At 38.4% G+C, this 14458-nt stretch overlaps 1 protein-coding gene across 1 annotated transcript; it reads left to right on the top strand.

The window, feature by feature from the left end:
* Positions 1-1439: 1439 nt before the first annotated feature.
* On the top strand, positions 1440-5562 carry LOC128526100 (membrane-spanning 4-domains subfamily A member 4A-like). Its single transcript, XM_053497681.1, has 7 exons — positions 1440-1486; positions 1782-1885; positions 1984-2094; positions 2615-2671; positions 3607-3765; positions 4127-4234; positions 5368-5562. The coding sequence occupies exons 2-7, from the start codon at positions 1805-1807 to the stop codon at positions 5560-5562; spliced, it is 711 nt and encodes a 236-aa protein (XP_053353656.1). The 5' UTR covers positions 1440-1486; positions 1782-1804.
* Positions 5563-14458: the final 8896 nt, after the last annotated feature.

Genomic DNA, 14458 nt, shown 5'->3' with positions numbered 1-14458 from the left:
CTGGTGTGTTCGCCGTTCTTGAGGAGTTCAGGTGGAATCCCATCAATGCCGGCCACTTTACCATTCTTGAGGGTACGGATCGCCAGTTCCGCTTCTGCTGTAGTAATGGGGTCAAGGCTGACGGGTAGATCAGACACAGGGGTGAGAATGCCAGGGTCAAAGACCGTGGTTGGCACAGATTGGTTGAGGACTTGCTGAAAGTGCTCAACCCAACGTCGGTCCTGCACTTCTTGCATAAGAAGTGGCTTGCCGTCTTGGTCTTTAATCGGCACCCCTCGTCCCGTGACGGAGCCGACGAGCTCTCGAACTATGCGGTATAGAATCTGCAAGTTGTTTCGGTTTGCTGCTTCTTGTGCCTCAATGCCCTTGCGGCCTATCCACTTGCGTTTGTTTCGTCAGCAACTTCGTTTGACTCGATGGTCCAGGTCGCTGTATCTCACCTCTGTTGCTTGGCGAGTTGCATCATCACGCGCCTGGTCCCAGTCTTGTTTTGCGCGTGTATATATCGGCATTGCATGTGGGCCGATTACGTGCTCAAATTTTTGCCTCTCAGGGCCGTTTTGAGCGTTGAAAACGCAAGCGAGGATGACAAGGTCATGCCGCGGGGTACGGCGAAGCTCGGTTGCCAGGTCGTCGTAGAAGGAGACCTTATCCGCGTCAGTGGCACCTTTCGTTGGAGCATAAGCCTGGATAAACGTTAACTTCGCGTGTAACCCTTGTAGTCGCGCAGAGACAATCCTGTCGGAAACGGGACACCAGCTGAGAAGGGACGACGCTGCTTGACGTGAAAGCATAATGCCAACCCCGCAGACGTGGTCGGTGGCGTGTCAGAGTAGACAAAGGTCTTGTTGTCAATAGTCATCTTTTCAGTGTCTGTCCATTGGGCCTCGCTGACACCGAGGATATCCATGCGGCATTGTGCCAACTTTCCAGTTTTAAAGAGTTCGGACGTTCCATGTCGTTAGCCGTGTTTTAGTTTTGGCAGTGAGCAGATGGCTAATATATTTTTTGCCTTGTACCATGACATATGAATGCTGCAAATAGAATGAAATGGTTGTCATTTAACAAATAAGCTTAAATTCTAATTCACAAAATTCACTAAAATACCTTAATTTAATGAAGATAAAATTTCCTTGAATTATTTTTGCAGGAAGACCACAAGTCATCGACCACCATCATTGTTTATCAGATAAAATATTATGTGTTTTTTTTAGAAGAAATTCAGGGAATAACCGTAGTATAGACATAATTTTAAACTGAAATGTTTAAAATGAACAGAAAGATTTGTTGATGTGCTTTTGTAATGGTAAAGGTTGTGTCGGAATTTGTGACAACATTAAAGATCATAGGCTGGCTCATGTCTAACCAAAATGAGGGCAGTTAGCCACAAACACATGTTTGAGCAGGTTAAAAAAAGAAATGACTTGAAACCTCCACTGGTTTAAACACAGCCAAGCAGCATAAAACAAACAACGTGTCTCATCAGGTAAAAATCTAAAAAAAAATTCTACACATACTGTAGATTCATGTTGTTATGTTTAGGTCAAATAAACTATATTTACATTAAGTTACACTGCTTACTAGAAAATCTTTATGTTCAAGTTGCATTTTGTTCGAAACAAAACAAGCCCACAGCTTTAAGATTTGAGTGGGGTAAACGAAGGGGAAAAAAATGAACTAACTAACGAAATGGATAAATATGCTACTAATTGTATGTATTCTCATACACTGTACATTATGGCTTTGAAAACACTTCTTAAAATTCTTATGTCTGTTTCTAGAGATCCAACTCCTCTTCCTCATCATGAACCCTGTAACAGCTCCACCTAATTACCAACTCTCCCAACTCACAGCTTTTATGAAAGGCGAGCCCAAAGCATTAGGGGTAAGATACATTTATTCCAAAATGTCTTTATGGTAGTTTTTAAATAAAGGTAAATATTTTACCTGTAAATAAATCTATTTGTATTTTTTTTTCCATAGACAGTACAGATTATGATTGGCATTTGGACTTTTTTGTTTGGTATCGTTTTATCCACATCCAGTATTTCGCCAGGGTTCATCAGTGGAATCACTCTGTTGGGATCACTTTTCGTAAGTTATCTTTCCACTTCTACAAATCATAGCCCAAATCATTTTTAACTTTACTTTTGTGCAACATGTGTGTGTGTGTGTGTGTGTGTGTGTGTGTGTGTGTGTGTGTGTGCGTGCGTGTGTGTATATATATATATATATTTTTTTTTTGGGGGGGGGAAATTCTGTGTTTTGTTAGGATGTTTGTAAGTTAATTAGTTAGTTTGTTTGTTTGATTGTTTTTTTTCACTGTTGCTCCAAACGTTGTTTAAAGTTTAGTGGACTAGATGATTATGTATATTTATGCTGAGGTTACATGACATTATTTGAACAAACCTGCTGAACACCACTACCAGGCTTTATTCTCATTGGCTTCCTTCAGTACATCTAAAAAAAATAATAGAAAATAAATCTACTATGTTTATTCTAACAAATAAGCAATATTATAAATAGGGTTTTAAAGTCACTTGCATAATATTTGAAAAATATTGCTCATTTGTTAGCATTTGATAAACACTGTTGTTGCTTTTGTTTTAAACAGTTTATATCTTCTGGCGCTCTGTCAGTTGCTGCAGCGAACAAGTCTAATTCCTGTGTGGTATGTAAACATGGACTAATAATTTCCAGTTTGTCTTTCTGCTGTTTAGCCATTTTTTATTTAAATTTTAACAACATTGTTTTTGTTTTAATGCAGTAGAATGAAGTGAAACATTGATTGGTATGTGGAACGGGTTCAGTAGCTTCACTACGAGATGTAATAATGTTTATAAGAGCCTTTATGCAGGGCTTCTGAGTGGGTCGGCGAAATAGGAATGTTTGAGATTGCTTGTGACACGTACAGGAAGACCATCCCGTTCTGAGATAGTGTGGGTTTATTAATTGAGATCTTAAAAGAAATTAAAGATAACTAAAAACACAAAACAAATCTTTTCCGTCTCCTTGAGACTGGAGGGGGCTTTTAGAACAAAAGCTTCTTTGAATATAGAGCGCATGGTTATTAGATGGCGTGTTGCACTCTCTCTCTCTCTCTCTCTCTCTCTCTCTCGCTCTCTCTCGCTCTCTCTCCCCAGAATGCCCACTTCCTGTGTAGACTTGGGCTTGACTGGGCCGCTTCGCCTAGCGATCGCACACAGAGGTGACTCCATAACTGTCTGCAGATCTGCCCATTCTAATTGGTGAAGAGTTTCACTTCACGGATCTGCTTCTTGCAGATCAACAAATCATAACCTGTGGATAATAAATGATGTTTGTGGAATTGTTTGATGAAAGCAGTATCACACTCAAGGTCATGCTGTTGTACTGAATATAAGCGTTGCTGTGATGCCTCCACTACTTGCCTTTATGCTTATGACCATCACAACCGTGCTAATATTCAGTACAGTGGCATGATGTTGAGTGTGATATTTCTGTTATAATGAATCTCCTGACCAATCAGAATGCAGAGTCTAGAAGATCTCTGCTATAATGTGAAGTTTAATGAAAAAAGTGTTTATCCTGTTATTCGTTACTGTTTCATATTTCGTCTTTTGTTAGGTGAAAGCTGCACTGGGAATGAATGTGGTCAGCGCTGTGGCTGCAGGTCTAGCTCTCAGTCTGTTTGTAATGGACATGTTATATGGGTCAACATTCATGCCATGCCGCCGCTATTACTATGGCAGCAACTACCATTGTGGTTATTCCACTGAGCATCTGGTACGCATTTCACTGATGACACATAAAGTTAAATTCTAATTGGTAGCTATCTTTAGATAATTTTTTGCTCTTGCATTTCTATTTACAGATAGGGTGACTTTTTATTTTGTTTGTATATTTTAAAGTGTTTTTTAAAGTGTTTGTAAACTAAAAAATAAAATGAATGTATTCAGTGCCATTTTTACGGCTCTTTATGCAATTTCCAACCACTTACATTCTTCTTCTTCTTCTTCTTATAATTATTATTATCCTCAATCCCACTTAAATGTAAATCTTTATATACTTATATATATACTTACTTACATACCTTTTAAATGTAATTGTCTCACTGTCTGTCTGTCTGTCTGACTGTCTGGGCCAGTGGAATGGAATCTATGGAGTGCTGTTTGTTTTCTTTCTTCTTGAGTTTATCATCTCTATCTCCACTTCTGGTTTTGCCTGTAAAGCCACCTGCTGCACTGAGACCACAGTGAGTAATATTTAATATTAAGCATTACAATATGCATATAATATACATATACAGTGGAATGTATATGTATATGTGTATGAACGTATATGCCTGCAGGACAAGCACAATTGTTAAATAAATTCAACTTGATAAATGAGCGAGCAATTTTTATTTTTATTATAATTTTTTTTATTTATAAACTGAACTTAAGAATATTTATAATTCGGTAAAGCATAAATTTGTCAAACAAAGTTCAGGTAAGTGCATTCGGCATGTGACCAAGGTGCACTCTGGGAGTCCAGGTCCATCCTGAAACTATAGACTGGATGCAATGCTAATCCTGACGTAACCCCCCCAAGTCCTTAGTAAGGCTTGACCCTCTTAGACAACAGAATATATGCCGTACCACCACCTATAATTGGCGAAGCATGCACACCAAATGGTAGGCAGAGCATACACAGAGTCAAGCCTGGGAAGAAGAGCAGGGCATGGCTCAGGTGCCTCAGTGAAGACTGGGTCCTCAGAAAGGTTCTCTGAGCAGAACGGCCTTCAGAACCGACAGGGTTCTTAGATATTATATGGCCTTCAATGTGGCGAACACGAATACGACAGTATGCATTCTATAAGGCTAATAGTACTACTGTTGGCTTCCACAAGGCTTTCAGAACCCTCGTTAACACTTGGTCGGGGGTTCCTTCTCACCCTGAACACTGCTGCATCTGGACACCCTGGCCCATTCCCAGTGCTCACTGCAGGGATTCACATCACACCGCGCACCATCACACTTTGTCTTAAAGGGTGATACTGTATATACAGTATGTGATGAGCTGCAATGTCTCTTAAATACTTTGAGTTTAATTGTCTACATGTGTGGTTATGTAGTTCTTGTTCAACATCTTCACATGCAGTGTGTCATTATCAAGTTCACCTGTAGTTTCTTTTTTCTTTCAACCTTAAGGAGTGTTATTTTATTAATTTAAAAAAAGGAAAGGTTGCCCAAAATACTGGCTGAAGCATACTGTATTCATTAGCCATTTTTGAATAAGATAAAGTGCAGTCTAACTGCCTGAAGTAATCAACCTTTATTATGTAAAGGGTGTTTAAACAAAGTTTTAAGTGTTCTGATGGTGTTTTACAAAATTTTTTCCTTACAGGTTATATATTCACAGCCAATGAATCCACAGCCAATGAATCCACAGCCAATGTATACACAGCCGACAAATTCACAGCCAATGTATCCACAGCCGATGAATCCGCCACCGATGAATCCACCGCCGATGTACAATCCTGCATTCTACAATCCACAGACTCCACAGGAATCATCTCTAGCTACCTACAACAAAGTTTAAATTATAGTTTGGCTATTTTCTTAAACATAGTGTACATCTGCAATCAAAACCTGCTTCTTTCTTTTCTCTTCTACTCTTTAGAGCTTCACATTGTTTATCACAGTCTAACAATCACTCATCAATCGTCTCTAAATACATTTGTTTTATGTTATGAGGGCTTTCTCTTTGGTATAATGCATTTAAAAATAATCTACTCTGTAACAACTTCTATACATTCTTCTCTTTATATACAAAGAAAGAGTCAAGTCATTTTGTATAAAATTAAAATGTTTGATTTATACCACAGCACTCCTAAATTATGGTCAGAAGATGTTGATTTATTTTCTCCAGCATCATCTCTGACAGTTGTGCATCTACTCATCACTAGTTCTTAAAGGTAACTGCCCTAAAGTAATCACCCTACAAAAAACCCGTCCAAAAAATGCATTAATCTCCTTTGAACAGTTAATGGTGAGATGTTTCTGCTACTTCTGCTCTGTAAAGACTTCATAACGCCTCTAATCTGAGGTGCTGTTAATTGGTCATTTTTCAGGCTGATAACTCTACAGTAAATGAACTTCTCGTCTGTGGCAGAGGTAGGTTTTGGTCTCGCCCTCCTGGGACGGCCTTCATGAGAGCCAGTTTGACAATACTGTTCTTGACAATACTGTTTTTGCAAGAACTATTACAGAAAGCCTGACCTCTGTGTCTTAAAATAACAAATAACTGTTGTTTTTCTTGTTGTTACGTAATTACCTAATTCCATATGTGTTATTTTATAGTTTTGAAATCTACAGTATTGTTGTAGAATGTAGAAAATAAATCACTAAACAAAAACAAAGAAATTTGCAAGTGACCCCAAACTTTTGAATGGTAGCGTGTGTATATATATATATATATATATATATATATATATATATATATATATATATATACAGTGGTGTGAAAAACTATTTGCCCCCTTCCTGATTTCTTATTCTTTTGCATGTTTGTCACACAAAATGTTTCTGATCATCAAACACATTTAACTATTAGTCAAAGATAATATTAATAAACAAAAAATGCAGTTTTTAAATGATGGTTTTTATTATTTAGGGAGAAAAAAAATCCAAACCTACATGGCCCTGTGTGAAAAAGTGATTGCCCCCCTTCTTAAAAAATAACTTAACTGTGGTTTATCATACCTGAGTTCAATTTCTGTAGTCACCCCCAGGCCTGATTACTGCCACACCTGTTTCAATCAAGAAATCACTTAAATAGGAGCTACCCGACACAGGAAAGTAGACCAAAAGCACCTCAAAAGCTAGACATCATGCCAAGATCCAAAGAAATTCAGGAACAAATAAGAACAAAAGTAATTGAGATCTATCAGTCTGGTAAAGGTTATAAAGCCATTTCTAAAGCTTTGGGACTCCAGCGAACCACAGTGAGAGCCATTATCCACAAATGGCAAAAACACGAAACAGTGGTAAACCTTCCCAGGAGTGGCCGGCCGACCAAAATTACCGCAAGAGCGCAGAGACAACTCATCCGAGAGGCCACAAAAGACCCCAGGACAACATCTAAAGAACTGCAGGCCTCACTTGCCTCAATTAAGGTCAGTGTTCATGACTCCACCATAAGAAAGAGACTGGGCAAAAACGGCCTGCATGGCAGATTTCCAAGGCGCAAACCACTTAAGCAAAAAGAACATTAAGGCTCGTCTCAATTTTGCTAAAAAACATCTCAATGATTGCCAAGACTTTTGGGAAAATACCTTGTGGACCGACGAGACAAAAGTTGAACTTTTTGGAAGGTGCGTGTCCTGTTACATCTGGCGTAAAAGTAACACAGCATTTCAGAAAAAGAACATCATACCAACAGTAAAATATGGTGGTGGTAGTGTGATGGTCTGGGGTTGTTTTGCTGCTTCAGGACCTGGAAGGCTTGCTGTGATAGATGGAACCATGAATTCTACTGTCTACCAAAAAATCCTGAAGGAGAATGTCCGGCCATCTGTTCGTCAACTCAAGCTGAAGCGATCTTGGGTGCTGCAGCAGGACAATGACCCATAACACACCAGCAAATCCACCTCTGAATGGCTGAAGAAAAACAAAATGAAGACTTTGGAGTGGCCTAGTCAAAGTCCTGACCTGAATCCTATTGAGATGTTGTGGCATGACCTTAAAAAGGCGATTCATGCTAAAAAACCCTCAAATAAAGCTGAATTACAACAATTCTGCAAAGATGAGTGGGCCAAAATTCCTCCAGAGCGCTGTAAAAGACTCGTTGCAAGTTATCGCAAACGCTTGATTGCATTTATTGCTGCTAAGGGTGGCCCAACCAGTTATTAGGTTCAGGGGGCAATTACTTTTTCACACAGGGCCATGTAGGTTTGGATTTTTTTTTCTCCCTAAATAATAAAAACCATCATTTAAAACTGCATTTTGTGTTTACTTGTGTTATCTTTGACTAATAGTTAAATGTGTTTGATGATCAGAAACATTTTGTGTGACAAACATGCAAAAGAATAAGAAATCAGGAAGGGGGCAAATAGTTTTTCACACCACTGTATATATATACACGCGAGCATAATTCATTCCAGAAGTAAGCTCGTAGTACTGTTCATAACACTCATAAATTAAATCGAATTTCCCATAAGAAATAATAGAAACTCAAAGTATTCGTTCCACAGCCAAAAAAAAAAGAATACATAAAAATAATTAATACAAAATTAAGTAAAAATAAAAAAAATAATTAAAAAATTTACCTGCACTTCACCTTCTCATCTGACACAGTAAACCTTTCTTCTCTATTATTTAAATTTCACATTCACACACACCCACACACACACACACATACATAAATACATTAAAGTGAAAGACTGTTTTGTCAGAAAAATTATCAAGGAACATGGCTAATAAAACTCGTGTGAGCGCATATTAACGGAATCACTGCTGTAAAGTAAAACAAACAAACAAATGAACCTGAACTTTACCTTTACTTACACACACACACACACACATGGTCACAGTGGTAAAGTAAACAGTACATGCGCGGATGTTGATTATACCAGTAAGAGACGAGCACTAAGACCCAGCATGGGAGACGATTACCCACAATTCTGCTGTGCAAGAGAGAGAAAAACCCATCCTCTAGTTGTAATCATGTGATGCTCGGCGTCAAAACAAGAAGCGCATGCATGATACATGATACTCGTAAACCAAGACTTGTGCATTTTTAAGTCAAAATTTATTAAAAATCTTATCTCGTCTTGCGGAGCACTCGCAAACCGCGGTACTCGCAATCCAAGGTTCCACTGTGTAAGGAGTCTTCAATGTCAGAGGTAAAAATTTTTTTTTGGTTAAGGCTTTTATAGGCACATGATGAGATGTTGCAGCATGAATATTTTTGTCTAATTAACTTAAAAAGAAAACAATAAAATATATTATACAGATGAGGATGGGTTTCCTGTTTAGTAAGGTTCCTCTCAAGGTTTCTTCCTATTACCATCTCTGCGAGTTTTTTACTTCCCGCCGTCACCCTATTGTTCAAAGCTCTACATATTAAAACTAAATTGAATTGAATTGAATTAAATTGAAGAGCAAATCGTGTTGCCTCTTTCTGTCCTGATCAGTGAAGCAGGGATGCAATACTGCAGCTGCTGCGAGTGGTGTGAATGTGTTTAAAAGGGTTTTTGAGGAAATGTTGAAGCCTAGACAGGGACATGTCCACTCTGTTACTGCCATTGCAGGGACCCCAGCAGTAATAAAATTAAGCATGTGTCACTTCACAATACACTTTGTAAAAGGTTACATTATGTGATTTAAATGTCAAACACCATGTTACTGTATAAGGGATGTTGTGGTGAAAGAACTTCGGTGAAACAGAGAAAAAAAAAAACATAATATTTTAAAATATCCACAAGCGATTTGTGTATAAGGGACAGGTGATAAAATTGTTTTTTTCATCTTGTGTTTTAAGGGAACAGGGCTGAATAAAATGTTCTTCCAGTTGATTGGACGTGTAACAAAACACACCCTTCTCCAATGCGACACTCCTAATCGATTACTGCTCAGTACTATAATAATATTCTCAGTATCATTATTAGTGAACACAAAGAAACCCTTTCCTTATAGTGACCTTTAGAAATTACTTGTATTGATCCTGAAGATGATGATGATATAATTTCAGCAGAAAGATTAATAGCAAAGTCTACAAGGGCATCATGAGAACAGCAGTAGAGCCGGTTATTTTTTTTCCTGTGTTTAAATTTAGAAGCTCTTATTCACTCACAAGGACATGCCTGACCTTTAATACAAGCCAGACAATAGCATATGTGAGCTTGACATCTTTTAGACGAGCTGAGCGACTCCCGAGTCCTGGGCTAATCTGCAGCTATTCTCCCGAGGCAACGGATCAGTGTCGGATTAAAGAACTCTTCATTTCAGTCGTCTGAATTATTTAAGCAGGAAAGATGGAGGGCAAAGCGGTCAATAATCTCTCCAGTAAAAAAAAAAAAAACATGTAGAGAAATGAGCTGTATAATTGCACTGGGATGGACACTTTAGTCTTAATTTCCAGCCCCTGTCAGTTTTATAGGAGTTCCCGCCATTCTGCAGTTTTGCATGGTTTTGTGATTTCCTGTAATCCGTTTCAAATCTAGACAAAACGTTTTACAAATTTGGTTTTACATGAAATTAAAAATGCGCTTTACGTTCAGGATATTCTAACTACTATAAGATACAAGCACTGGCTCCGTCTCTATCTTATCTCTAACCATGTACATCCATGTACGATTTAAATAATATAAATATTTACTTAATACAAATAACAAACATATAAATAAAAAAAAACACTTAAACATTTTAAAAATCTAATCAGAGAGAGACATTAGAATTCGCAGCAGAATAATAATCATGACCAGTAGCATCAAAAAACAACACATTAACCAAGTTTGCTTCACATTAACATCTGTTGTAAGTACGCATTATTTTCTTCCTCACTTCCGCACCTCTCTTTATTTTTTAATCAAGAATCTATAAGATATTTATACTTTTACTTGCTAATCATTATTTTATTTCTCATTAAATATCTTTTTTTTTTTTCCACAAAGCTTTAATATAGATGTTTCTACCTATTTCCGTCAGGAGGGGGCTCTGGTTAGCTTTGAATTACAGGACAGAGACATGAGAGGGCAAAAAACACAGCCGACAAGACGAGAGAGGAGGATAGTGTCGAGTGTCTTTAGAAGAACCGAGGCTTTGAGCGAAGGTTTAAAGAAGGAGAGAGAAAATATTCAGAGTGAAACAGAGATCATGAGCCAGATTGTGCAAGAGTGTAGAACTAGAGAAAGTTTAAAATGCAAAGATGTAAAGATCAAAAGAAATAGCTTGCATTTTATATGATATAAAAAAATAAAAAAAAAACACAAGGCCAGGGTTGCAGATCAGGAACAATGATAGGAGTACTGTACATGATGAAATCTAAAAGTACACTGAAATATAGTGCTGTAGATCTTTTTCCCCTGGCACACAAATAAGGAATTAAATCAAATGGTCAAAGGGAGGACTTTTTTTTGTTTAATTTTAATGGACTTTTGCACTAATTTAACGCAGAGTGACGCTAAAACATTTTAACTGATCCAAAGGATAGCAAAAGAAAAGCTTGATTAAAAGACAGCATTACAAGGAACGTAATCAGAGATTTGTGGGTTTCATCCTTTGGTTTCTTCCCACAATCCAAAGACATGCAGATTATGATCGTGTGTGTGTGTGCGATGGATTGGCACCTTATCCAGAGTGTACCTTATCCAGAGTGTACCCTGCCTCGTGCCCTAAGTCTCCTGGGATTGGCTCCAGCCTCCCCGCAACCCTGTATACAAGACACAGAGGTGTAGACGACGAATGAGTGATTAATGTGTCGAGGAATAAAGATGTGATCCTGAAACGATTCAAGACACTCATAGAACAGTGATATTTGTAAACTCCTAAAGTGCTGTAACTGAAAATATCATATTTTATAATGTGAGCAAATGATAATTGTATTAAGTGTTTGAGTATTTAAATGAAAATCCCTTGAATACATTAACCACGTTAACATTTATTGTGACAAGTTTAATGAATCTGGCTCATATTTGTTAATTTATGTTGCATTTCAATTAATTCTGTTTAAAGTCTTTTAAAGTTGTGTCCCTCTGATGTTAGGACGAGTTTACTCCTGGACTTTGGTTCATGTTTTCTAGAGGGAAAAAAATTACCTTGAATTAATTTTTTAACGGGGTAACACTTCACTAGAAGAAATGAAGAAGTTAAGCATAAGCATAACTTTACTGTAACTTTGTATAAGGCGCAGGACGGACACTTGGCTTGGCTAGTTAGAGTTTTGTGAACTGACCAGATTGTGTGGATGATGGTTTTAGCATAAATTAATTATAATTATAATTTTCGGTTTGTCCCTTGATGAGCAAGATAAGGGTGATGGTGGCAATGAAACACTCCCTGAGAAGACATCAGGAAGAAACGTTGAGGCTCAACTGAACCAAGGGCTAAATCAGAATGCATCGCCACCATCATGACGTTATGGGTAATGCAACATTAATATTAACCAATATGAAAAAGGTACATTGTGTGTGTGTGTGCATGTTTGCCTGTATCAAATGCTGTAACTATTTAATGTTACATCCTTAAAACAATGCAGTTGTGATTTAGGATACATGTATGCTTGTGATTCCTCTCCGTACTACAGGTTCTTAATATCTAAAGTAGTTCTAAGGAAAGAACAATTGCAACAAAAAAAAAACCCTAATGGATTCATGTTATCATTAATTCTGTGTCTGATGGCTTTGACTTGAAATTTAGAAAGGGTAGCTTGAACTTTTTACACATTCTACAACTTCTTGCTGAGTGTTTCAACTCTATTCAAAAGACTAATCTCAGAGCTGCTGACGCCCCACATCACACCTCAGGTTAGAGGGAACTGGCATTCTCAACACACCCGGCCCCTCTTAGGCAGAGATGATTCTAGAGTTTGTCCATGCCCTAGGCAAAAGTTTTCAGGCAGCCTTTCCAACCAGCATTCATAACCATTATCTTATAAATAATACACACATTTTCCTGCCTCTACTGGCCTTGGGCTGACCTGAAGTTCTTGCCTGTTGACAAGCAAAGCCTCTACTCTAGGATGCCCGTCTTCCCGAGGCTGAGTCCCACACAGTAGGTGACCTTGTGTCGATGACTGGGACGACTTCTGGGAAATGCCCTGATGTGTGATACAACCCATTATGACATTCCCAAGTTTGTAGTAGTAAAGCTACAGAGGAAAAGATGGAAGGACTGATATTAAAATGGAAGCAAAAGCTTTTTAACTTAAGTTCTGAAAAAAAGATAATTAAGCAGGCAATGGAAGCTGAGATGGGTTTTGAAGGAGGGATTAATGGTTATTCCTTTAGATTCAGGCTGGCTAGATCTGTCAGAGATCAGAGATCAGAGATCAGACAGTTGCTTGGGGACTCTAAAGGAGAAAAAAGAGTAAATCCTTAAGAGTAGTTTCAAGACTCAATTCCGTTAATTAGTGATGTGAAAAAGTTACAAGTTTGTTCGCTTTCTTTGAGAGACTTTTTAACTACAATAGAGGAGGGATGTGGAAGCTCTGGTGGTGGTGCTTCTTGGTTGTACTTTTCTACTTGTCTCATGTACAAATCAAAGCCATTGTGTTGTTTTTGAGAAGCTTCATTCAAAGTCCTGACTGAAAATGGAATATGGCTAAAAAGTAGTTATGGTAGAGGTTTTCCACCTGTGTGCACCTGCAGAGTGAATCATCATCTTCAACGTGTCTCCATTATCTCAAAATGAGATTATAATTAAGGCGTTGGCCTCTCCACTGCAACGATTCCGCTCGACTGCAAAAACTGAACAAATGAAACGTTCTACCCGAGACGAGTTTCATGTTTACGCTAAACAGGAAGTTTAAATGGAAGCATGGAGAGACTGTCATGGAGTCTTCACCAGCACTGGAGCTGTGGGATGTTTTGACATCAGGTACGAAGCATCTGGCTGCCTCAGAGAGGCGTGTGACTGTGGAGCTCAAGGGGCTACGTGGTTAGGAGTTCCGGTGGAACGTTTCAAAAACTAAAACTCTAATTGACTCCATCACTTGTCCCCCCTTTCTCCTCAACCCGTTCTCCATCTTTCTGTCCTCTAGCTTCTTGTCCCCCTTTCTCCATCTTTATCTCCCTTTCTATCTTATTATTTCTTTTTCCCTCTCTCTGTCTCTCTTCGCTCTCTTTTTCCCATGTTGCTCTCTGTATTTATCATCCCCTCCATCTCTCTCTCTCTCTCTTCGTCATGCTTCTCATCTTTCTGCCTCCTCCTGTTTATCGCTTTCATATCTTTCTTTTTCTCTTTTATTCTCTTGCTCTAGTCTCTTTATCTCTCTTTATATCTCTCTTCCTTCTCTCCACTCCAACTCTTTTTCTCTTTCTCTACATTTCCCACCTTTCTGTCTCCTCCATCTCTCTACTTTCTCCTTTCTACCTTCTCTCCTTTCTTTATCTGTCTCACCCATCTTACCCTCATCACATCTCTCTCTTTCCCTTTTCCTTCTCTGCATATCTTTCTCACTATCTCTCTTCCGATCTTTCTATCCCTATCTCTCTCTCTCTCTCTCTTTCTCTCCTGCACATGCGCACACACACACCTCATTATGGGTTCATTGTGTGTGCCAAGACCGGTCCAGATTACCCATTGTTCAAATCTGTCAATCAAATTCCTTGCCAGCTGTCATTAAGGGGAACATTTCTCTCAAGTGTGGAGGAGGCGAGTTTTCTTTTTTTCCCCCTTGTTTTATAATCTAAAGAGCGAGACAGGAGTAGATGTGCGATAAGTGTGCATGGAAGTATTTATTACTGTTATGGATACCGTTTCACAAAAGCATGCAA

Source organism: Clarias gariepinus, chromosome 6 (genome assembly GCF_024256425.1).
Source record: "Clarias gariepinus isolate MV-2021 ecotype Netherlands chromosome 6, CGAR_prim_01v2, whole genome shotgun sequence".
In the NCBI taxonomy this organism is placed as follows: domain Eukaryota; kingdom Metazoa; phylum Chordata; class Actinopteri; order Siluriformes; family Clariidae; genus Clarias; species Clarias gariepinus.
The sequence above is the reverse complement of the archived record's forward strand: the minus strand, read 5'-3'. Positions and strand labels throughout refer to the sequence as shown.